The following is a 25,623-nucleotide window of genomic DNA, read 5'->3' as shown; positions in this document are numbered from 1 at the left end:
AATGAACTAGGTTCAGAAAGAATGAAACTAGGTTTCATATGGCTGTTACAAAGGAATCACAGAGTTTAAGCCGTAAAAATATGTGGGCAAGAGTTCGAGCACCTTCACAGAAAGACACTTGTTTTAGGATAAGCTGGAACATGTGATGGGCCATGGCATTAGGCGGCTCCCAGCTGCAAGAAAACTCTCAAGTAACAGTGGGAAACTATGAAACAAAAACGCTGACCAAGACTCGCAGCAGACTACCTCCTATGAATTTTACTGGATTCTGGGAGACCGAAGTTTCAACCTAAAGGAATGGGATCCTTGACAAGTGAGCCAGGAGCTCTCCCTACTAGGACACTGGCTTGGGATTCATGTTCAAAAACGCTAGAAGCTGAATACACTAGAATTTGGAATTTCAGTGAGCACTTTGGCAAAGTGAATTCCAATGCACAGTCTTTTACCTTCAACTTTGGGAAAAGGAGTTCCCTTTTTTGTTGTCTTTTCTCTCCCCTTTGGGGAACTCTTGTTTGCTGTTCAGCCTTTGTCAGAAGCTCTGATATGCCTCCGAGACTCTGGCAAGTTAATGAGTTTCATCTAGAACCTGCTTTTCCGTTGAATTGACTCAATCTTACCAAAGAATTGCTGTATACCTTTTAAGAAACTAGGTTCCCTACTTGCTTGGTTTTCTGTTATGTTGTTAAGGAGTATAAGCCTGATGTTTTTTCTTGTTTGTTTTTATTGTGCTTTAGGTGAAAGTTTATAGCTCAAGTTAATTTCTCATACAAAAATTTATACACATATTGTTATATGACCCTAGTTATAATCCCTATAATGTGACAGCACACTTCTCCTTTTTAGCCCATGTTTCCCACGTCCATTCCACCAGCTCCTATCCCTTTCTGCCTTCTCATCCTGCCTCTGGACATTTAGTCTCAGGTATATACTAGAACTAAGAAACACACTCTTTACGAGTATTATTTTATGTTTGTAGTCCTGTCTAATCTTTGTCTGAAGAGTTGTAATTTTAGCTGGCCTCACGGACAGGTGAGTTTCCGTGGTTTTTCCATCTCGTTTTGTTCCGAGAGCTTGACTCTGATCTAGTAATAGTAATCGGAGTGATGTTTTAGTCCACTAAGACCTAGGTAGTTAATTTCGGTTCCATGCAATTTTGGATCAGTTGCAGTTTATAAAGCCATCATCTTCTATACAAGAGTTCTGGAAATCTTGATTCAGTATAGTGGTATTAACATTTGAAATATCACTGTCCTTTTCATAAGTCTGATATTGTCCATATTTTGTTGAAATACTTGGTCAAGTGTTTCCAGCGAGTAAGCAAAGTAAAAACTTATCATCCAATGACAAAACTTAAAATAGGCATGATAAACTTATGGTAATGATAATTCTTAAAAGTGACACACCTGATGGGAACTAATTATGCAAGTAATGCAGAATAAAGTCAATTTTTTAAAATTTAGACAAACATATCTCAAAACATAATGATTAACCTTATTTTTGAAGAAGTTCAGATATAACAAATAATAATCTTTACCTGCAATACCATATTATCAGGATATAGCAAGAATATACCAAGATTATCAAGTCTCTAAACGTCTGAATAATAATAATAATAAAATCCATGAGTAAACAATGTGAATTCCTCAGTTAAAATCATAGGCTCTGATGATGATTCAAAAGAAAGTTGTGACCAAGCTAGCAATTAAAATAATAATAAAAATAAGACATAATATTATGTGCTTGTTGCCTAATATCAGGCAAAATGACACATAAATTTTTAACCCAAAGAAAATTTGGCACTTCTCCTGATTTGACAACACATTTCATGTAACTCATAACACATTAAATAAACCTTTTAAGCTTTGTTATATATCTCTTATAGTACAATCTTTTAGGTGCAAAAATTAATACATTTATTAGTAGACCCTTTCTCTGTGGCATAAAGCAAAAGTATATTACCTTAAATTAGAATGAATATTTATCAAGTCAATATCAGTTACTATTCACCAAAGCCTTCCCTCCCTCCATAAACCTGGGCCAGTGTTTCTCAACTTTTCTTTATTGCCCAAAAAAGTCTTTTAGACTTTTCTTCCTAATCACTCATTAAAATTAATTCCCCAGATATACTGTGTATCAGTTTATGCACTTATTGTCTTTAAATGGCCACAATTCCTTATAATATATAGGAAATTTATGGTCCCCCAAACCCTATTTTTACTTCAAACTTCCATTGCCTCAGTAATTCTGGCCTTATTTACTCTTCAGTCAGTTAGACCAGTGGTTTTCAAACTTAATTACACAAAGAAAACATATGTGTATCTTGTTAAAATGCAGATTCTGATTCTGTAGGTAGATCTGGGATGGGGCCCTCGCATCTGCATTTCTGATAGCAAGTGCTGGTGCTGCTGGTCCATGGACCACACTTGGAATAGTGAGGCATTACAGGGTGATTAGAATTATTACCATCTAATTATTTTACTAATGGGGGAGACATTTTCCTGATGGTGTCGGAATACACGGTGCACAAATGTTTTCTTGGTGGGTAAGCTGACATCTGTACATAACACCAATGAGTAGCAGGCAAGGTGAACCTCCATAACACACCATGGTCTCTCACATGCGTGTTCTTCATCAGTGGGAAGATGACAAACTTAGTGGACATTGATCCTTGAAACAGGTGGGATAAATGAACCTCCACACATATATATTTCTCTCTCTTCCCCGCCCCCCACCCCCTGGGATTAATCTACTCTCTGTGTCATATTTGTAAGGGTTTCCAGGCTGGGATTAGCAACTGAAAGGGTGTGCATGGGACAATTTTTTACCTTCCTTCCAGGAAATAAAAAAGTGCTGCTGGGAGAGAGGGGCTTCTGAAATGAAAATAGACAATAGAGATTTAAGAATTAGAAGGAAGAGGGGGTTTCAGGCATTAAGTTCATTGAGGAGAGATGGGAGTCACGGGAGGCTCCAGAGTGACCAGCTGGGAAGGCAGGAAGCAATGTTACAAGTAGAAATGGCACTTCGTTTAGTTGGAGATGGGTTTCATGAACCACTAAGTCCTCATGCAGAAAAAAAGACTTTCAGTTTCTACCTCTGGTCCACTATAACTTGTGTACGATTTTCTTCCATCTTTATATAGCTATTGTGAGTAGTGCTGCAATGAACATCAGTGTACAAGTCTCTATTTGAGTGTCTGCTTTCAAGTCATTTGGGTATATACCTAGGAGTGGAATTGCTGTGTCATATGGTAGTTTTATTTATAGTTTTTTGAGGAACTGCCACATTTTTCCATACCACCTGTACCATTTTACTATCACACCAGCAACGGGTAAGGGTTCTAATTTCCCCACATTCTCACTAACATTCGTTATTATTGTTTTAGCCATCCTAGTGGGAGTGAAATGGTATGTCATTATGGTTTTGATTTGTATCTCTCAGATAGCTATACAGATTTCTTAACATATGTAAGCATCATCCTATTCAGTTTCTCAGAACTATTTTCATAGAGTATCTTTCGCACCTATGAAGATGATTCTACTGTTTTTGTATGCTTTTTTCCCCCCAACTCATATACTCTACTAGACAGATAAATTACAAATATGAAACGCTCAATGCTCCCTTGGCTTGAAAGAAGCATTGAGCATTGGCCATGTACTTGCTTTGCTTGATAAATTAATGAATATTTTTCATTGCTATTTTGTTTCAGGTTTTCCCATATATGCAATTAATGAGATCACTAGTTTTTGTTTTGCTGTTGCACTTGTTGCACTGTGGTCTTTTATAGCTTTTTGATATCCTGATCAAGATGCCTTTAGAAAATTCACTGACACATGTCTTCTTTTTGAGTGCCTTCAAATCATTTTTAATCAAAGTAACTTTTCTGAGATTTCAAAATGATAAGTTTGGCAACATAGTCTCTGTGGGATGTAAATTCGGTTGATGACTAATTTCTTCTGTCCTACATATTAATTTATGAAGTGTGTGGAAACTGTTTTGACATCTTCATACTACTACTACTACTACCAGCCATTGCCATCAAGTCGATTCTGACTCATAGTGACCCTATAGGACAAAGTAGAACAGAGTTTCCAAGGAGCACCTGGTGGATCCGAACTGCGAACCATTTGGTTAGCAGCTGCAGACCTTAACTACTACACCACTAGGTTTCCTGAGATCCTCATAGCTTATGGGAATTATATACAGACACATGCATTTTATTAGTATACAGGCATTTTTAAAAAAACACAAATATACCTAAGATGGAGCAAGGCTTGTTGATCAGATATCAAGGATATTGAACTGATGATGTCTGCTTTGGGTACAAAATTAGGTTGAGAGTCTGAGAGTCTAAGTTTTCCAGCTAGTGGTGGCAGCACAGAACATGGCATCATTAACATATTATCTTGTCAATATACTGGGTTCAACCTCAAGGCATTTCTGAGATCCTGTTTGTTGTTAGTTTAGTGTTGTTCTGCCTCTCTCATGCCAGACACTTCCTTGACATGGAATCAGGAAACCACACAGGGTTTCCAGTATTTCTCCTGGGACTTTCTGAGAAGAGGCTATTCTTTTTGGTTGTTCCTGTCCATGTACCTGACCACTGTGCTTGGGAAGCTACTTGTCTTCCTGGCCATCACTTTGGACTGACATCTCCACATGCCTGTGTACTACTTCTTCTCCAACCTGTCCTTTTCTGACATTTGTTTCACCCCATCATCCCAAAAATGCTGAACATCCACATGCGGAACAGAGTTATCTATGCAGACTCTATCACACACATGTGCTTTTACTTTCTTACAGTTTTTGGACTTTTAGGCTATTTTCTTCTGACTCCGATGGCCTATGATTGCTTTGTGGCTATTTATCATCCCTTTCACTACACGGTCATCACAAACCCCTGGCTTGTCATCATGCTGTAGGCCCTCCAACAGAGTTTGAATGTATTGCTGCTTTCTGCACAGTATTTGAAACCCCACTGTTTCTGTGAACTCCCTGAAGTTAAGCTCACCTGCCGCAAAACCTTCAATAATGTTCTGTTATATATTATGGCATGCATCATGAGCTTTTTTCCTCTTGTTTGGCTCTACACATATGCACATATTGTTTTTATGTACTTAGCATCTCAAGAGAGGAAGGGAAGTCTCTTACTTAGCTAGTGCTGCTATAACAGAAATTCTACAAGTGAGTGACTTTAACAAACAGAAATTTATTTTCTCACAGTTTAGGAACTGCAAACTCAGGGTGTCAACTCTAGGGGAAGTCTTTCTCTCTCTATAGGATTGAGGGGAAGGTCCTTGTCTCTTCTCAGCTTTTGTTTCTCGGTTGCTTGGGGATCTCCATGTGGTGTGGAATGTGTCTTCCCCTATCTCTGCCTGCTGCATGGTTGCTTGCTCAATCTCCTCTTTATATCTCAAAAGAGACTGACTTAAGTAAATAAGTTTTCTGAGATTTCAAGATGATCAATACTGCCTATACTAATGCATCATTAACATAAGAAAACCTACTTCCTGTGGGCGGAGCCAACATGGTGCTCTAGATAGAAGCACCATGCTGTCCCTCTGCAGCAAAGACCTGAAAAACTAAGTAAAACAGATATAAACAGCAATCCTGGAACCTTAAGTACCAAATGAAGTAATAAGAACTCGATCAAGCACCGAACGGAATAAGAAACAGATACAGAACAGTGAACGAGGAGAGCTATGGAGTGGAAGACCCATACCAGCTAACGTGGCCAGATTTGCCATCTTGAGCTACAGCTGCCAAAGAACTCAGACAGTGAGTATGGGAAGACAACTTCACGGAACTCCCAACAGGAAACAGAGCAACCAGTAACCAGGAATACAGCTTTCCCACTCCTCATCCTTCTTCCCTCTATGCGGCATCTGCCACTTTCCAACTGGCCACGGTTGCTCAGCTGGAGAAACGCTAGCTCACTGAGGCCAGCATCTGTTCTGTCTCCACTGGCTGGCCCCTTCAGCACTATTTTTTTTTTTTGGCTTGCATTTTTGTTGTTTTGATTTTCTTTTGGCTTTTTTTGTTGCTTCTCTCTCTCTTCCGCCCAGCTAGCCCTGTGTGCCATTCCAACCCTTCTTGATGGGCTGTGATTTTCTGGTCCCTGCACTGTCTCCCAGCCCCACCCCGTCACCCCTAGCTCGTGCTGCAAACTACCCATCTCTGCCCCTCCATTCCCGCTAGACCCACCCTCCTGCACCATAGCTGAGTGACTGACCCTGCCCACCTGGACAAGGTGGTGAGAAGTATCATGCCCACAGGCAAGCAACAAAACACACCCAGCCTACCTGTCCAGACATAACCAAATAAAACAAAAAAGCAGGATGAAACAAATCTACAATCAATAAACGAAGAAAATAATTCCTGAATGTTGTGGAGACAGCAGACAATATCAAAACATAAAAAAACAGGAGAGGATGGCTCCAGAGAGTGACAAAAATAAAACGCCAGAGGACCTTATGCTAGAAAAAAAGGCACTAGAACTACCTGATAGGGAATTCAGAACGCTAATATCCAGGATTCTCCAACAGATGAAGGAAAATGCAGACAAAAAATAAGAAAAAAAAGACAAAATCATGGAAAATACAGACAAATTCACGGAAAAGACAAAATGGAAGAAATCAGGAAAATAATCAGGAAGAAAATGTCTAAATAAATAAACTAACTAGAAATCATACAAAACAGCAATTAGAAATCCAAAAGATAATAAGATTTCAGAAATGGATAGTGCAACAGAAGGTTTTAGGAACAAATCTGAAATAAGGGAAGACAGGAACAATGAGATTGAAGACAAATCCTTGGATACCACTTTGAGGAAAAATCAGAGAAAAGAACAAAGAAAAATGAAGAAACCTGAGAATGATGTGGGATACAATCAAAAGCAAAAATCTGCATGTGATCGGACTTACAGAACAGGGTGAGAAAACAGAAGACACAGAAAGGGTCACTGAAGAAATTTGCTGACAGAAAACTTCACTAATATCATGAAAGATGAAAAGCCAACTATCTAAGAAGCTCAATGAATCCCATATAGGATAGAACCCAAAAGAAAAACACCAACACATACCATAATCACACTCCCTAAAACCAAAGACAAAGAAAGAATCCTGAGAGCAGCTCGAGAAAAATGAAAAGTCACATACAAACAGGAAACAATAAAACTAAGCTCTATTACTTGGGAGAAATCATGCAGGCAAGAAGAAAATTGGATTACATATATAAAATCTTGAAATAAAAAAACTGCCAACCAAGAATAGTATATCCTGCAAAACCCTCACTCAAATATGATGGCAAAATTAGGAATTTCCAGATAAACAGAAATTGAGACTACATAAAAATCTAACTAAACTTACAAGAAATATTAAAGGGAGTTCTTTGGTTAGAAAATCAACATCAGACAACAACTTGAATCTAGCAAATAGGACAGCATCAGCCAGATACCAACCTAGATAATGAACTCTCAAGAAAACCTATTTCCTAATGAGATTTGAACCACAGGTATAAAAAAAAAAAAAAAAAAAAAACCCACTGCCCTCGAGTTAATTCTGACTCATAGCGTATAGGGGTTAGGATTTACAATACATATTTAAAAAAAACAAACCCGTTGCCATCGAGTTGATTCTGACTCATAGCGACCCTACAGGACAGAGTAGAACTGCCCCATAGGGTTTCCAAGGAGTGGCCGGTGGATTTGAACTGCCAACCTTTTTGGTTAGCAGCTTGAGATCTTCAGCACTGTGCCACCAGGGCTCCAACACACATTTTGCAGGGACACAATTCAATCCATTACATTCTACCCTTTGGCCCCCCAAAATTCATGTCCAAGCCACATGCAAAACACATTCACCTCATCACACAATCCCAAAAGTATTAAATCAACTCCATTCCAAAATCTCATCTTCTGAATCATCTAAATCAAATCTGGGCAGGACTTTATGCATATTCCATCCTGAGGTAAAATTATTTTCATCTGTGACCCTGTGAAATCTAGAATACAAACTATCTAATCCCAGAGTACAATGGTGGAAAAGGCACAAGGTAGACATTTACATTACAAATAGGAGTAATTGGAGGGAAAGAGAGAATGGGTACCAGAAAAGTCCAGTACCCAGGAGAACAAATTTCATTAGTTCTCAAGGCTTGAAAATAACCCTCTGTTCTCTGAGATCATCTAGGCATTGGTTCCACCCTACAGGCTCTGGGTTTTGGCCATGCTCTCTGGATAGTGTGGAGGCCCCTTGACCTTGGGTTTCAGGCCTGCCTTCCAAGCCCACTGGTATGGCAACTCTGCTCTTTGGCTTCAGGCAGCCCCATTCTCCTAGTTCATCTTAGTAGTGATCCCACCCCTTCGGCCCCAGCTGCCCCCTCACCTTTCAGCAGTGCTCCAATCCCCTTGGCACACCTGAATGTCAGTCCCACATTCCAGAACCAAGCTAGGGGAGATCTCTTTGAAACCTAGGAGGCCATAGCTCCAACCTTTGAAACTGAATCTGCCCTGCTTCTAGTGTTCCTTCAAACAGTTCTGCTCATCTGAGCTCCTCCAGGGATGGTCTTTTTCTTTACTTGAAGGATAATAGATGTAGCTCCTTTCGCCCATTTCTTGACTGTAGAATTCCAAGAGGTAGACAGCTCTGCTTCTTTCAGTACTGTCTCGGACCCCTTCAGTCTAAGCTGATGGTTTTTCTGCTGTGGTAATTGGTTAGATCCATCAGTCACACACTTAATCTCTTTAACAAAAGATTGAGTTACCAAAACATTGGTAAGAGTTTCAGAGGACATGTCCTTAGAGTGTACAACAGAACCTTCCAAAGCTTTAAATTCTATTTTCATTTTTCATAGTTCATTTTTAAGTCCATCTCTTTCCTCTTACATTTTACTCTAAGCAGCAAGAAACCATGTGGTCCCTTTAAGATCTTGCTTAGAAATCTCCTCAGCCATATATCCAACTCCATCACTTACAAGTTCTACTTTCCACCAAACATTTGACCATAATTCAGACAAGTTCTATGCCACTGCATAAAAAGCATCACCCGAAATACACTGTCCAATCACATACTCATCATGTCCTTTTAAAGCCTCACCAGAAGCATAATGTTTACATGTTTGGCAACATTCTGCTGATGGCACCATATGTATTCGCTAAGACATTAGAGACTTTTCTCTGGCTCTCCTCACTTCCTTCTGAGCTCTCTCCAGAATGGCCTTTGAATTCCATACTTCTACCAACCATCTCTTCAAGGCAATCTACGCTTTTACTATTAAGCACCTTAAAACTCTTCCAGCCTCCACCCAGTACCGAATTCAAAAAACCTTCCCCACATTTTAGGTATATTTTAAAGCACACCCATCTCTGGTACCAAATTCTGTCTTATTGATCTAATGTTGGTATAAAAGAAATACCACAAATGGGTGGCTTTAACTAACAGAAATTTATTTTCTCAGTGTAGAAAGCTAGAAGTCCAAACTGATGGCAGCGCCTTTAGGGAAGGCTTTCATTCTCTCTGGGCTCTGTAGGAAAGTCCTTGTTTCTTCTCAGCTTCTGATCTTGGTTTCTTGGTGATCTTAATGTAATGTGGCATCTAACTCCCCCCAACTCTGCTTGCTTGCTTGCTCAATAGCTCTTTTTACATCTCAAGAGATTGACTTAAGACACACCATACACGAATACTGCCTCATTAATATAACAAAGAAAACGCACCCCCTAGTGGGATTATATCCACAGGTATAGGGGTTAGGATTTATGACACATATTTGGGGGGGGTTGAAATTTAATCCATAACAGGAAGTATGAAACAGTTTCCACCTGTAGGTCTCACCTCTCAGTCATCTCCTTGTCCTGTGGAGCTCACCTGGGTGTTTATCTCAGTTCTACATCCACATATGCCTCTTGGGCAGGGCCATTTGCCTCAGTCCTGTACACTGTGGCTGCTCCCATGAACAAATGCATGGGAACAAATGCATGAAGGGAGCCCTGCAGAAGCTTCTCTACCTTTAGACCAGAACTAGACAGTGCCCAGCTACCACTACCGACTGTTCTGACCAGGAACACAATAGCTGGTCTTATACTGAATGGGAGAAAAATACAGAAAACTGGAATTTTAAAAGAAGGCCAGACTTAGTGGACCAGCAGTCACTAGATGAATCCTGGAGACTATTGCCCTGAGATAATCTTTAAACATGGAACTCAAACCACAACCAGAAGTCACCTTTCAGGCAAATGACAGATTGGCCCATAAAATTAATATCACTCATGAGTACTATCTTCCTCAAAATAATTGTCTAGATGAAACCAAATGGTAAACATCTACCCTAGACGAACGATTAGAAGGCAAGGAGGGACAGGGAAGCTAGATTAATGGAAACATAACAAAAATGGAAATGATGAGAATGCTGATATATTATGAAGAACATAACCAATGTCACTGAACAATATGTATATGGAGTCCCTGGGTGGCGCCATCTGTTGATGGTTTGTCTTGTGCTGCTATAACAGAAATACCACAAGTGGGTGGCTTTAACAAACATAAATTTATTCTCTCACAGTCTAAGAGAAGTCCAAATTCATGATGGAAGCTGCAGGGGAAGGCTCTCTCTGTCGGCTCTAGGGGAAGATCCTTGTTATTGATCTTCCTCTGGTCTAAGAATTCTCAGTACAGGGACTCTGGTCCAAAGGACAGGCTCCCCTCCTTATTCTTCATTCTTGGTGGTCTCTCTGCTCGCTTTTTTGTTTTTTAATTGTAGTTTAAATGAAGTTTACATTTCAAGTTAGTCTCCCATACAAAAATTTATATATTGTTGTGTCCCTAATTGCTCTCCCCATACTGTGACAGCACACTCCTCCTTTCCACCTGATTCCTCATGTCCATTCAACCAGCTTCTAACCTTCTCTGCCTTCCCATCTCACCTCCGGACAGATCACTTCTTTTATATCTCAAAAGACAATGACTCAAGATACAACCTAATCTTGTAGAGTCCTGCCTCATTAACATAACTGTCTCTAATCCTGCCTCATTAACATCATAGAGATAAAACTTACAATATATAGGAAAATCACATCAGATTATCAGATGATTAGAAAGATTATTCAGGCTTTGTTATAAAAACTTAAAAATGAAATACTCATTTTTTGTTGATTGTATTTGAAGTCTTTATAGAGAAGTTTATGTTTACAGAATATTGTGCATAGTCCCCCATGCACTCCATTTACACCCCCCCAGTGTTTCTCCTATTATTAACATCTTGCATACCTGTGGTGTGGGGTACATTTGTTACAACTGACAATGTTGATACGTCACTAGCCTTCATACATCAGAGTTCACTCTTTGTGTTGTACAGTTCTATGGGTTTTGACAAATGCCATGTCATGTTTCCACAATTACAGTATCCTATGGAATAGTTACACTGCTGTAAAAATCCCCTTGGCTCCACCTATTCATTCCTCCTCCCTCTCCCTGAACTCCTGGCAACCAATGATCTTTGTACTACCTCTACAGATTTGGCTTCTTCAGGATGTAACCGACTTGGAATCACACAGTATGTACCTTTTTTGGACCAGCCTCTTTCACTTAGCAGAATGCATTTAAGATGCCTCCATATCTTTTCCTAGCATGATAGCTTATTTCTTTTTATCACTGAATAATATTCCATTGTATGGATTAACCACCATCTGTTTACCCACTGACCTACTGAATGACATCTTGGTTGCTTCCAATTCTTTGTAATTATGCATAAAACTGCTATAAACACTTGTGCGCAGGTTTTTATGTGGACATGTTTTTGACCCACTTGGGTAAATACCTAGAAGCGCTACTGCTGGATCGAAATGGTAACCCTACGTTTAGATTTGTAAGAAACTGCCAGACTGTCTTCCAAAGTGGCATTCCCATGCAATACCCCTTTTTTTACTTCAAGTTTAGCAAAGATTAGAGTTTGGTAATACTGTTGGCGATGGTATGGGGAAACAGGTATGTTTATATATCATTGGTAGAGTTTAAATTGGCACAGCTCCTACAGAATGCAATCTGGTACCATCTATCAAAATTTGAAGTGTGCACTTTAGAATGCATCCATTGATCTAACAAAATTTCACTGCTAGGAATTTATTCTACAGATATTACTCATGCATGTGCAGCAAGGGCAAGAATGTGGCTAGCAACATTGTAGAAATGAAAGAAAGCAATCATCACTAGAAAACTGAAAAATATATTATGGTTCATCTATGCAGTATATACCATTAGCTGTTAGAGAGAAAGGGGTCAATCTCTACATGCTGTGTGGATGATTTCTGAGACTTATTAAGTGACAATACAAGAAAGCAAGGTACGAACAATACGTATGGTAATCTATTTGAGCAGAAAAAGTCATTTGTATTTGTAAATGCAAAGAATATCTCTGAATACACAAGAAAATGATCACAAGGATTCCACTGAGGAAGATGATTGAGACTTCTCATTGTACACTCTGTACAATTTCAATATGCATTTTTATCATGGGTATTTCATTTTCCAAATATAAAAGACAAGAATCATAAAATACACGGAATACAAGAAAACAAAGACAGTTCACAGTTCAGTTCTCTGCCTTACCTTGTAATTTTTTCCCAATAAAAATATGTATATATATACATACGTATACGTAAAACACATTTGTCAATTTAACTTTTTTTGTTTACAATGACCTCAATTACATTAATCATACTGTGCAACCATCACCAATATCTGTTGTGAAATTTTCCATCAGTATAAAGAGAAGAAACTAAATGCCTGAGTCTGAGTTGACTGGAACCAACCTTTTTTTTTTTTTTCTTTAATGGGGTAGGGTGGTACAGGGGAAGGTCAGAATGACAGTCTGACAGTCACATCAGCATTGGCCAGGTACACAGGGCAGAGCCAAAGAGACATACTCATGATGAACCTTCTACTAGGTGAGTCTCATTAGCAGAAAGGAAGCTGCATATTATTTGTTCTATTGATTTTACAGGGTCCTCTGTGATTTGCCTGCTCCCTATATCTGAATCTACTCGCTAACTCAGGAGTCCATACACTACACAGTCCCAGGATAAATGTGCCCAACAGCTGCTTTTGTAAATACCATGTTCTCAGAACGTGGCTATGACCACTCACAGGCATATTGTCTACAGCTGCTTTTGAGCTACAACTGCAAAGTTAAGTGTTTGCAAAGGTGAATATACAGCCTGCAAAGCCTAATGTTTACTATCTAGCCCTTAACAAAAATGTTTGCTGAACCCTGCTCAAAACACTGGAATGGAATATAATGTCTACCACAGAAAAACAAATTATCAGACACACAGGGAATAAACCAGCCTGGACAACAGAAACAGATACACAAATGTAAAATACCTATGCTTCCCATGGTCATGAGGATAAAAGGCAGAAACTGGAAACAATAACAAATGATGCTGTAGATTTGAAAGGAACTAGACGCAACTTATAAACTTAAACATGTGATTAGAAAATTAGAGGCAGGAGATGGGTTTAATATCATTGATTTATAGTAAGTGAGACAGAGAATAATTAGTGCTATACTAGGTCCCAAGAAAGACTACCAGGATAGTACAAAGGGCAGTTGGCGTGATGGTTGAAGGGTTCCTAGAAGTGGTGGCCTTACAGAGAAGTCTTGATGTAAAATTAAAGAAACAGGGAGAGAAATGCATTTTAGATAGGTGAGGTAGCAATACAGATAAGTAGAAGAGGAATGTAATTAGATGCCGAGTTTGAAAACCAACATTCCACTGGCAGTAGTGAAGTGGCTAAAGGATATAAGTATGACAGGAGAAACTCTTCGGAGTCCATTGTAATGATTATAGAATATTTGGGGCTTAAGTCTGGGAAAGTGATCTGTGCTGGCGATGTGGATATGTGAGAGCTGATTGGGTTGGTGGTTGAAGCCAATAACATGGGTAGCTGTAGCACCTTTTCAAAGAAGCTTAAACATGAAGATCGTGAAAAGAGCTGAAAACAGCTAGAAAAGGGCTCAATTAGATTGGAGAAATTTGATACTAACGGCAAATAGTCTGGAGACAAGAGATATTGATGATGCTGGAGAGAGTAAATGATTCATGGTGTGATGATCAGAAAAGAAGGGAAAGAACCCAGAGCTGATGGAGAGGGCCAAATTCTTCTTTGAGACACAGTATGAAGGTGTGGATGGGTATGGGAGTAGAAACTTTTGTAAGGAGAGGCAGGAAATTGAGAAAGTTTCTCCGATTGCCTCTAAATGTACTCATTCATTCATTTACTCAAAGTTATTTACTGACTACTATATACAGACATCAGGTGCACAGACAGTCTGGGTCAACCCATTTTCCAACCTTCACTAAAACTCCAACAAACGTGTAATACAGTAGTTGAGACATCAGTTTTAAGATCAGATGGAACTTAATGGCTTCAACTACGTATACCAAGGAGACTTAAAAAATCCCACCTCACAGGCCAACTGTGTCATGTGAAAATTGCAGATTCCTGTCCTTGTTTAGTTCTGACACCAGCCACCCACACAGGATTCTCTGACTCTAGCCATTCAGAGCTAGGCCAGACCTCAAGTTAAAAGGACATCGTCCTTCAGACAGCCAAACAGGCAGACACCAGTTGTGAGTTTAGAAGTCTAAATGACTCCTAACTTCTCATCTCCTGGGTAAAAGTCTGGGGGTCCCTCTAAACCCCATAGAATATGAGCCAAGAGATCAAGGGTCCCCAGGCCTCTTAATTTTGAGATGTCCTTCGGTTTAGTTCACTGGAATGACTCACAGAATTCACGAAAAGGCCACCCTTACAATAACTGCTTAAATATGACCAAAAAGGATACAAATGAAGAGATGCATTGGGTGAGGTCTGGGAGGGTCCCAGTGCAAAGCTGCCATGTGCCCCCAACATGCTACCCTCCAAACGGATGGATGTTTCTCAAAACCTGGGAAGCTCCCTTAAGCCTACGATTTCTGCACTTCCATACACCAGTTCTGCATAAAAGCTACATTATGCCTCAAGAGGTTAATATCAGACCATCAGGTGTTCCCTCCAATCCTACTTGCCCTCACTCATCATCCTCAGCTGCAATCCAACTCTCAGGAACTTCAAACAAATGCCAAATTGGTGTCTCCAAGGTGGTTCACCACCTTACAGCAGTTACGAAACTGCTTTACTTATAAAGACTCAGCAAATAATGCATGGCGAATAATGAGAACCAGGAATATCACTATCAAAGAAGTGACATATAAAGTAATGGAAAATACTAAAAACTGTAGTATTGGACTGCAAGATACATGAAAATTATCTCATGGTTTTAAAAATACATACTTACAGAAATAGGTATAAATATGTGTCTTTGTGTGTGTATACGCACGTATTTCCTAGCTCTTTCCACTTTGAGAGTCCAGTAGCAATAAGCACACCTAACTCCCAGTTCTTTCTAAATATCATTCTCTAATAGGAACCAAGCTTTCCTGGAGAAAAGTGATGCCAGGGCTTGGGCATGACAAGGACAACACTATCCCTAAATGCTTGCAGGAAGGAATATTCAAACTATACTAGGGACATGTCAGATAAATACAGGAACCTATTTAAGAGAGTTCCTAATAACCAAATCTGTGATAATTTGAGCAAGGAAAAAAATGGATTAGCCTATATAAGCAGCAGTCCCTGTGTTATAAATGTACAACCTGTAGTCACAAACCAATGCCCATATAGCTTATTACAAATGAAAACCCTTCCTGCAGAAGGTCAAACCCTGCATTCCTTGTCTGGTGACTGTGCAGTGTCTGCCCACAGCTTACTCTCGCTACTTGGAGCCAGGCAGAAGCTGGCACCCCCTGCAATGCCATGCATGCAGCTGCACAAGTGCAAGGTCTATGCTTTGCACTTCCCTCCCACCTCTACCCATCCCACCCAAATGTGGGGGTTTGCATGCACAGTGCCCATGTGGGTGGCTTTTTGGACTCCCACGGTCAGGAGTACAGGAGGCACACCAAGAGGAAATCTAATGAAGCGGCAAAGATTTGTAATAAAAAAACAGGCACTACTTTGTGACATATATCAAATTATTATTACTGCATCATCATATTAACGCTGGCTTAGTATATCTAGAAGTGTTTCTTAATGTTTTTTATGCACAGTAATTTACATTATATACTACATATCAAAACAAACTTTTCCCTAACCTATGTTAGATACGAATGGTACCTCGCTGGTCCAACGTACATACAAATTTAACTGAAAGACAGATTCACAAATGGAACTTGTTACTAATTAGGAGCTGCCTGTACTATTATAAACAATTTAATAAATAGACGGAAGAGAAAGGAAAAGCAAGGCTATTTTTTGCAGAATTCCAATTGATGAACATAGAGGAAATGAATGGAAGAGGCAATATCATTTGGTAGACAGCAGAGTAACAATAACAATAGATATTATAAATGGATACAAAAATAAGTACTCCAAAACACGATAAAAACCAATATTTACATAGTCTGAAAATATTTCCCTATGAGAAACTTACTAATTACAAAGGGTAATAAAATTACCTTTATAACAGAAAAGAGTGGAAAGAAATGCATTAAATAGGTAAACAAAACACTCTTAAACCAAATTAAGTGTTTCTAATCATATACAAAATAACATCAATAAAATCATTAAAAAATACAAAACCACATTTGCTCAAGCTTATTCACTACAGCCTTATTTGTAATAGACTAAAACTTTCAGAAATGTAAAATTTAGCTTGGACTAAGAAAGTAACAAACACTGATGAGAACTACCTCATAGTTACAATGAAACAGTCATTTCTCCCAAAGGCATAAAATAGCTGTAATGACACCTTTGCGTATTGCTCCCTTACTCACTGAGAAACTTTGTTCTTTAATTGCAGACTTTAAGAAATTTGCTATTTGAAATTATAACAGTATGGATGAAACATCCCACTTATGACACAGAGTAATCTCTCCAATGTGAGTTCTTATATGTGAAGTGAGGTGTGAGGAACGACTAAAGACTTTCCTACACTCCTTACATTCGTAAGTCCTTCCTCCACTGTGAATTCTTCTATGTGTATTGAGGGCTGAGGACTGACTAAAGGCTTTCCCACATTCTTTACATTCATAAGGCCTCTCTCCAGTGTGAGTTCTTATATGATGAGTGAGGGATGAGGAACAACTAAAGGCTTTCCCACATTCCTTACATTCATAAGGCCTCTCTCCAGTGTGAGTCCTTATGTGTTCAGAGAGACAATAGGAACGACTAAAGGTTTTACCACATTCCTTACATTCATAAGGTCTCTCTCCACTGTGAATTCTTACATGTGTATTAAGGTGTGAGGAACGCCTAAAAGCTTTCCCACATTGCTTACATTCATAAGCTCTTTCCCCACTGTGAATTCTTCTATGTGTAGCGAGGTTTGAAGGTTGCCTAAAGACTTTGCCACATTCTTTACATTCGTAAGGCATCTCTCCACTGTGAATTCTTCTATGTTTAGTGAGAGCTGAAGAATTACTAAATGCTTTTCCACATTCCTTACATTGATAAGGCCTCTGTCCACTGTGAGTTTTTATATGTGTAGTGAGGTCTGAGGAACATTTAAAGGTTTTCCCACATTCTTTACATTTAAAAGGCCTCAATCCACTGTGACTTGTTATATGTTTAGTGAGGGATGATGTCTGACTAAAAGCTTTCCCACATTCCTTACATTCATAAGGCCTCTGCCCATTGTGAGTTTTTATATGTGTAGTGAGGTGTGAGGAACATCTAAAGGCTTTCCCACATGCCTTGCATTCATAAGGCCTTTCTCCACTGTGAGTTCGCATATGTGTAGTGAGGCTTGAGGTCTGACTAAAGGCTTTCCCACAATCCTTACATTCATAAGGCCTCTCTCCACTGTGAGTTCTTGTATGTGTAGTGAGGGATGAGGAACGACTAAACGCTTTCCCACATTCCTTACATTCATAAGGTCTCTCTCCACTGTGAGTCCTCATATGATAAGTGAGGGATGAGGAACGACTAAAGGCTTTCCCACATTCCTTGCAATTGTAAGGCCTCACTCCACTGTGAGTTCTTCTATGTTTAGTGAGGGATGAGGCCTCACGAAATGCTTTCCCACATTCCTTACATTCATAAGGCCTCTCTCCACTGTGAGTTCTTATATGTGTAGTGAGGTATGAGGAACGACTAAAGGCTTTCCCACATTCCTTGCATTCAGAAGGCTTATTTCTCCTGTGAAACTTTTTATGTAAAATGAGAGATAAATGACGACTATAGGTTTTACAACTGTCTTTGCATTCACGCTTATGACCTCTCACATGTGTCCAAAAGGATGAGGAACTACAAAAATCCTTCCCACATTGGTTACATTCATAGCGTTTCTCACCAGTGAGTGTTGTCACAGGAGTCTTAAGAGTTGAGATACAAATGAAGTCCTTCCGACATACTTTACATTTATGGAGTTTCTTTCCGTTAAGAGTTCTCATAGAAGTGGTTAAGTGAGAAGGGCAATTGCAAGCTTCTCCACATTGCTTACACTGACAGGTACTGCATCCAGTATGACAGCTGGCATGATGATTATGTGATGAGTGATTCACGAAGGCTTTTCCATGCTTACAGCATTCAAAAGGATCTGCTTCTGGATGATTTCTTTTTAGCACAGTAGGATTTGAAATCTGGCTGAAGATTTTCCCACACTTATTGCCTTCGTTACTTTCACAGAGGTTCTCTACTGTATGACTTCTGTTAAAAACAGGCAACATGCTATTGGAAATAAATTCATTCCCATTTGAGCATTTATGAAAACAGTAAACATGCATGTTTTTTGCCCTGACTTGTTTCACGTTTCATAGGTTTAAATCATCTAGCAGGAATACTACCATTACTGTCATTGTTTTTCTAAAATATGAGGCTTTCTGATAATTGTGTCCACATGAAATGTTTCAAATACTCAATGTGACTCACATTTGTGAAAATATTGAACTATAAAAATTCTCTGAACATGTAATTTTATATCTAGAGCTACATATACACACCTACACACGTACGTTATGTACATATATACATACATATGTACGTACATATACAATTATACATATATATTAATATACATCAGGGCTTTGAACTGGTTTGTAATGGCTCACTAATTGCTAGCATAAATGAGGGCAGAGTACACGTTTCACAGCAACCAAATCTGCTGCATGTCGGACTTTGACCCGAGTACAAAATAAACAGCTGTGCCGCGCTCAAAGATGGCAGCCAAGCTTGCTACTTTGAAGGTATGTCACTCTTCAAATTCCTGCCAATAATCCAATCTCCTGCATGGATCCAGAAAAGTTTCAGGAGCATGATGTGGGAGACTGGATCACTGGCAGGACTGTGGAGATGACACATCCACAGCAGCACAGTTGGTGTCCATCTCTGAGTATACACTCTTCTTTGAATGACACTCACCTCAAATGTCTCTTCTGGTTTTTAAGTTGATCTTTATTGTCATGTGATTGGTCGGAGATTTCTCGTAACATGGAGGACCACAGATTATTCTTCATGAACTGCATCATTATATGTTCACTGGATAACTTTTCTCCATCGTTAAAGTTTTGAGAGTCTGACCCAATAATTCAAGGTAACGTTCACAATAGAAAACAAAAAGGAAAGGAATTATTAGCGAAAAAAAGGCTGTTGTGAACAAAGAAAGAATTAGCCACATTTCACTGTTTCAACACTTTGGCAATTGTTAAAAACCAATTTACTAGAAAATACTTCCATGAAGACTGACAGTCATGGTGACATGAACGTGTGTAATTATGAGAGCTAAGTAGAAAGATAATTGGACACAATACACATGTAACATTAAAATAGGGAAAAAAAAATCCATGACCACAGGTGTGAGAAGACTGCTAAAGTCAGAAAGTAAGCTCAGGTATCTGGGAAGTTGTGTCCTCAACCCAAAGGTCTAAATGACTGATTCAAATGTCATTCCCTCTGTGCAGGCTGCTCCTTTAAAAAATCCTGGCTTTCCTGGTGCTTCCCAACACAGGGACCCTGGATGTGTACTATCTCCACTGTCCTTAGAACTTTCTCCTGCTTCTCTGCGAAAATAAAAGTGTATAGGTGACATGGTACTCATGGAGAAATGAAGAAAACAATGAAGAATATTGAACGTTTTCTTGACACTAAGCTAATGTGCTCTTCAGAGTCTCTGAAGATGAACAGGTGTGAGTTAATTTGCAGTGAAATAATCATGTCAAACTTGCAATCAACATAGTAAAATCTCTACAAGGTCCCAAACCACATCTCAGTGTCTCAAAGCGATCCCTGATGCCAATGCTTACAATTACAACATTTAAAGAAACTTAGGGCTTTTAGGGCTTTTAACCATAAAATAAATAAAAACTAATTTTAATACACAGAGCTTTGCATTCATGGGAAGACAGGATATATGAGCTCCCTATGAAACCCTGTCTGTTTTATTTAACAATTTATTCTCATTCCTCAGCCCAAATACAGGAGAAAAATACACAAATGAAATAATTTTGTTCACTAAAGGAATTTAGAAAAAAATGATGCCATTCTTACCTACTGAAGCCAGGTTTCTGAAGGTTTCCATCATCACATCTCTGTACAGTTTCTTTTGAGCAAGATCCAGCAGAGCCCATTCTTCTTGGCTAAAGACCACAGCCACATCCTCAATCACCACTGAGTCCTAAAACATCCCACACATTCTGGATCAGCAAGGTACCATGTACTCCAATGTGTATAAGAACAAAGGATCAGGCTGACAGTCCAGGGGAACTGAGAGTTCTTAGGGATTTGACACAAGGTTCTGTGATCCACGAAGACCTAGAGTATAGTCATCAGCCTTGTCCCCTCACTAACTACATTTACTTCCTCACTGCATCCTGTATCATAGATTTTCAACACACTGAAAACATTTCTACACAGTTTGAGTGTGACTATAGTCTTAATTTCTCTTTTCATGGTCTAGAACAGTTAGAAAACATGGAAGAATTTGGCAAACCCTCTCATTCAGACTATTACTTCCTTGTGAACAAATCCACCCCTTCCATAACATTAACCAGAACACTCAACAAAACATAAAGCACACTCAACAAAACATAAAGCACAGGGTGAAGCAGGATGAGGTATTAGCAACTGGGAGGCAGTACAGAATGGCAGTTTTTCTTTTTGCTCCTCACAGCCATTGGAGGACCAAGGGCCAGCAAAAACAAACTGGCAACCGAAGGCACTGAGCTGGTCATCTCTTCCTGAACACTAAGAGATCGTAAGGTCACAGGTCCACCTGGTGATAAAAGAAGATTCTTTTGAAGAATTATTAACCTTTACATGTCAGTGACCGATTTTTCAAAAACTAAGTTGTTCTGTCATCTTCTCTGTCCCTTTCATAGAGACAGGCAAAGGTAACAAAAGTTAAAAAGAGCTCAGGTGACACAGGAAACCTGAGAATCCAGATCTCCCCACAATTCTAAAATTTCAAGACCTGATGCAGTTGTACACCAAATATTAGTGACTGCTCCCTCAACAAACGTAAACTTATATACTCTCATACAAACACTGTCTAATGATGTAAGAGAACAAAGAACACAACCTCTGCAGAAACAAGAACAGCATGCATTTTTGTTAAGGGAGAAGAGGTTATGATTCCCATTTTGTAATGACAGTACAACATAATAAATGTAATCAATGTTATGAAGTTATACATATAAACATTGCTGAATTGGCAAACTTTTTATTGTATATAATTTTTACCAGAAAAAATTAATTTTATAAGTAGAAGTACAGACGGTTTACCTGTTAAATTCCCCACGAAGCCTAGAAAACAAAGACTTACACACCAGGCCTCTAGAGGCTCCACTCCAAAATTCTCTCACATTTGCAGACCCTGGAAGGGACACAACCATGACTACCTAAACACTGACCACTGGAATCCCTTGGTCTATAAGAGTGATTTGTGTGAAACAGCACCAATCCATAGGCTTCCTCATGTCATGAGGACAGAAAAGGGTCCTAAACTACTCTGAGTGCTAAACCAGAGCAGCTTTAGAATAAGACTGCTCTTGTCAGGAAGTGCTGAAGTGAGCTGTCTATGTGATCTCTAATCAGTCCTGGTATGATGGGGTCACAACAAACTTTGAGCTAGAGCCAAAATCCAAAAGCTTCCTTCACTGCAATGGGCCAGGTTATGTATTTTAAAGTCATCAAAACTCCAAAGCTCATTATACAATAATAGTAATGATAAAATGTTCCATGCACTAAGCAACTATGATATGTGAAAAGTTTTACAAAAACTTTTCAACACACAAGCTCATTTCTATATCACGACTCTCCTGAACAGACATTATTTCAAACATGTAATGGCTAGTAAAGTTAGAGACAATCAATCACATGCTCAATGTTGCCCACATGGACTTTTGCTGAGCCAGGGTCAAGAGGCAGGTCAATTTGTCTTCGACGTCTAAATTCCTGACAACTCCATTTTTGATTATACGCATGCAGTTTTGTTGTTATTCTGGCTGTTATTCTCCAGTAACACCATGAATGATCTAGAGCCTTGCTGGATACTGGGGACAGACAAAGGAAACATCCTATTCAATTCACACAACCTACAGCTACTTCTCCAGGAAAAGTCCTTTGTCTCAGCCAAGACTTCTTCCCTTCAGGCTCTTAACTGTGGCTGCCTTCATTTATGAAAACTGATTTAGGTTATACTGAAACAGAGCCTACTTCACGTTGGCAAAGCAGATACAGCAGTGAACAAAACAAAGATCCAGACGAACATGAGTTGTAAGTTCTTCTGAGTGTGCAAAGTAAATATATATATATATAAATATACACATGCACACACAAAATGTCAAGTGCTTACATGTTCTATGGAAAATGCAGCACAATAAGGGGATAAACAGCCAGAAACACAAGCACATTTACCTTTAGTAAATTAGCACAAGGAGAAAAATACTCATTATAGACAACTTTACATAGTGAAACCTGCCTTGGTAAGAGAAAAAAAAGATCGCACTTTCAATTCTAAAAACTTGGAAGCCGACTAAGATGATTTTGCAAACTCTTCTCATACATTTCACATGCTGGTCGACTTCAACAAGACCCAATATAGAGGCACTGGAGTGAATTGGCTTCACTAACCTTCCTGCCCAAGAAAGGGAAGATATATTGCTTGTACCCAGAAAGATAAACGTCATCAACAGTAAGAAAAACATATAATTTGGGGAAACTGGAAAAACGAAAATACCATAAATGAATAGTACAAAGAAAGTAACATAAAAATAAAGATTATAGTATGAGAGAAAACACAAATGAAGACTTCCACTTTCTGATTTGATATATAAGGAGCTTGGAAGTTGTCACTCCCCTCCTCCCAAGAAAAAAATCTAAACATACTGAACTCAGAAAACTGAGGTCACAGGACAAGGTGCTGCCCCAAAACTGGAGGGACACATAAGCAGCTATAGAGAATCATAGCAGAGCAAAAATCTAGAAGTAGAAACCACCTCTAGGATCAGTATCAGTGTAGGAAAACTTAAAATGCAATTTGATTAACAGCTAGAAGCTTGATGTGAACAAACTTCAGGGTTAAAAATACCAGGTGGCCCAATCTTAAGGGGACCCCCAGAGTTTTGTGAGTTTTACCTGCAGAAAACCCATTAAGTCTTTGGTGTGACCATCAGAGAAAAATCTCCTTGCGCTTCCTTCCAGTAGGGGGAAGAGGAAAAACATCCATTTCAAAAATTTCCCAGAGGATTCTGTTCTCCCTGACAAGGCCTGCCCTCAAAGGAATCTATTTTACCAGATTCTGAGTTGCAGTAGTGAAATACCCAACTCCAGCCCCATCTAGGCTTCCTGTCTCACCAAAGTGGGTGAGAGGAGAAGCAGAAGAGCACTTGTAGGGTCACTACCCTGGGCACAGGCTCACTAAGACTGAGACTTAATCATCGGACTATCTCAGGCTTCCCTTTGTCTACACCTTACCACTCCATCCATTGGGCTCTTAAATAACGGGATTACAACAAAAAGGACTCCAAGTCTCAGACCTGATTTAAGAAGTCTCCAAGAAACCCAAACACAACAAGAAAAAAACAAGATCACAGCAACTGACAACTACAGCAAACTGTTAACACAGCCTAACATCTAGCCAGATAAAGATAAAACCTCAAACTGAAGGCCTGTTTATTTACCTCATTTGTTTTTACTTAGTTCATGATCCCTGGCTTTCAAAAAAAACTACCAAGCATCCTAAAGACAACAACACTGCATGGACAGAGCGAGTTTCAAAATCAGTCTAAGATTCAGCACAGACATTGGAATAAACAAATCGAAATTCCAAACAACTATAACATGCTACGGGCGCTAATAAAGCATATAACACGTCACGATACATGGGAAACATGAGAGATGAAAACGGTAACAAAAAAAAATAGGGAAAACTGAAGTGGGGAGACAGGAGGAAGTAGGTGTCTATAGGAACTCTGTACTTTCCACTCAATTCTGTAAACCTAAAACTGCTCTAAAAAAGAAAATCTATTTATTAGAACATAAAAATGAATAAACCGAAAATCAGATATGCTACAATATGTAAAGTAGCCTTCTATGTAATTGAGATATATAACTAAAAACGATCTCTCTACTCTAACGGTTGATGACTCAGCAATCAACAACATTACATCATCAATATACGGAAAGGAGATGAGTCCATGGGAAAAATGAAAAGTAGAGCAGATCTAGAGTACTGGCAGTGATGACAATGCCAAGTAGCAGCACTACTGAGGCTGTTCAAAGTGCACTTCATTGAAATGAAACACCTGAACTAAGACTTCAGAGATGTGAAGGAATTACCCAAGGGATTTCTGAGAAGAGATTTTTCCAGAAAGAGAAAAATGTGTTGTCAACTTGGCTAGACTACGATTCCCAGTATGGTGTATTTGTTCTCCATTTTGTGATCTGAAGTGATTGTCCTATGTGTTGTAAATCCTAACCTCCTTGGTGGCAGAGTGGTTAAGAGCTTGGCTGCTAACCAAAAGGTCAGCAGTTCGAATCCACCAGTCACTTCTTGGAAACCCTATGGGGCAGTTCTACTCTGTCTTATAGGGTTGCTATGAGTCAGAACTGACTCTACAACAACAGGATCAATCGATCAACCAATGATATTAATGAAGAAGGATTACAAACAACTATGTTAATGAGGCAGGACTAAATCTACAGAATTAGGTTGTATCTTAGTCAATTTCGAGATTTTATAAAAAGAGAGAAGCAATCAGAGGGGAAAGGGACCTAATGCCACCAGCAAGAAGTTCCTGGGGCAGGGCATGTCCTTTGGAACAAGAGTCCCTGTGCTGAGAAGCTCCTAGACCAGGGGAAGACTGATGACAAGGACCTTCCCCAAGAGCCTACAGAGAGAAAAAACCTTCCCCTGGAGCTGGTGCCCTGAATTCGGACTTCTAGCCTCCTAAACTGTGAGAGAATAAATTTCTGGTTGTTAAAGCCTTCCATTTGTGGTATTTTAGTTAAAGCAGTACTAGATAACTAATACAGTCAGCCTCTGTAGCCTGTGAGTCAGAGGCCTGCCATCCGACCTGCTGTTCTTGCGTTCATCAGC

The 25,623-nt window shown here is 39.3% G+C and overlaps 1 protein-coding gene across 1 annotated transcript in view; it reads right to left on the bottom strand.

Annotated features, from left to right (window-relative positions):
- Nucleotides 1–12,833: 12,833 nt before the first annotated feature.
- Nucleotides 12,834–25,623, bottom strand: part of LOC111818989 (zinc finger protein 883-like) — a 33,305-nt gene continuing 20,515 nt past the window's right edge. Inside the window, exons 2-4 of the mRNA XM_023739428.1 lie at nt 20,574–20,700; nt 19,449–19,602; nt 12,834–18,758 (exon numbers count right to left, since the gene is read on the bottom strand). Coding sequence (XP_023595196.1) covers nt 16,916–18,758; nt 19,449–19,602; nt 20,574–20,700 — 2,124 coding nt within the window. The 3' untranslated portion in view covers nt 12,834–16,915. The remainder of the gene's footprint in view (nt 18,759–19,448; nt 19,603–20,573; nt 20,701–25,623) is intronic.

This window comes from Trichechus manatus, unplaced genomic scaffold (assembly GCF_000243295.1).
Source record: "Trichechus manatus latirostris isolate Lorelei unplaced genomic scaffold, TriManLat1.0 scaffold00134, whole genome shotgun sequence".
Taxonomy (NCBI): Eukaryota; Metazoa; Chordata; class Mammalia; order Sirenia; family Trichechidae; genus Trichechus; species Trichechus manatus.
The sequence above is the reverse complement of the archived record's forward strand: the minus strand, read 5'-3'. Positions and strand labels throughout refer to the sequence as shown.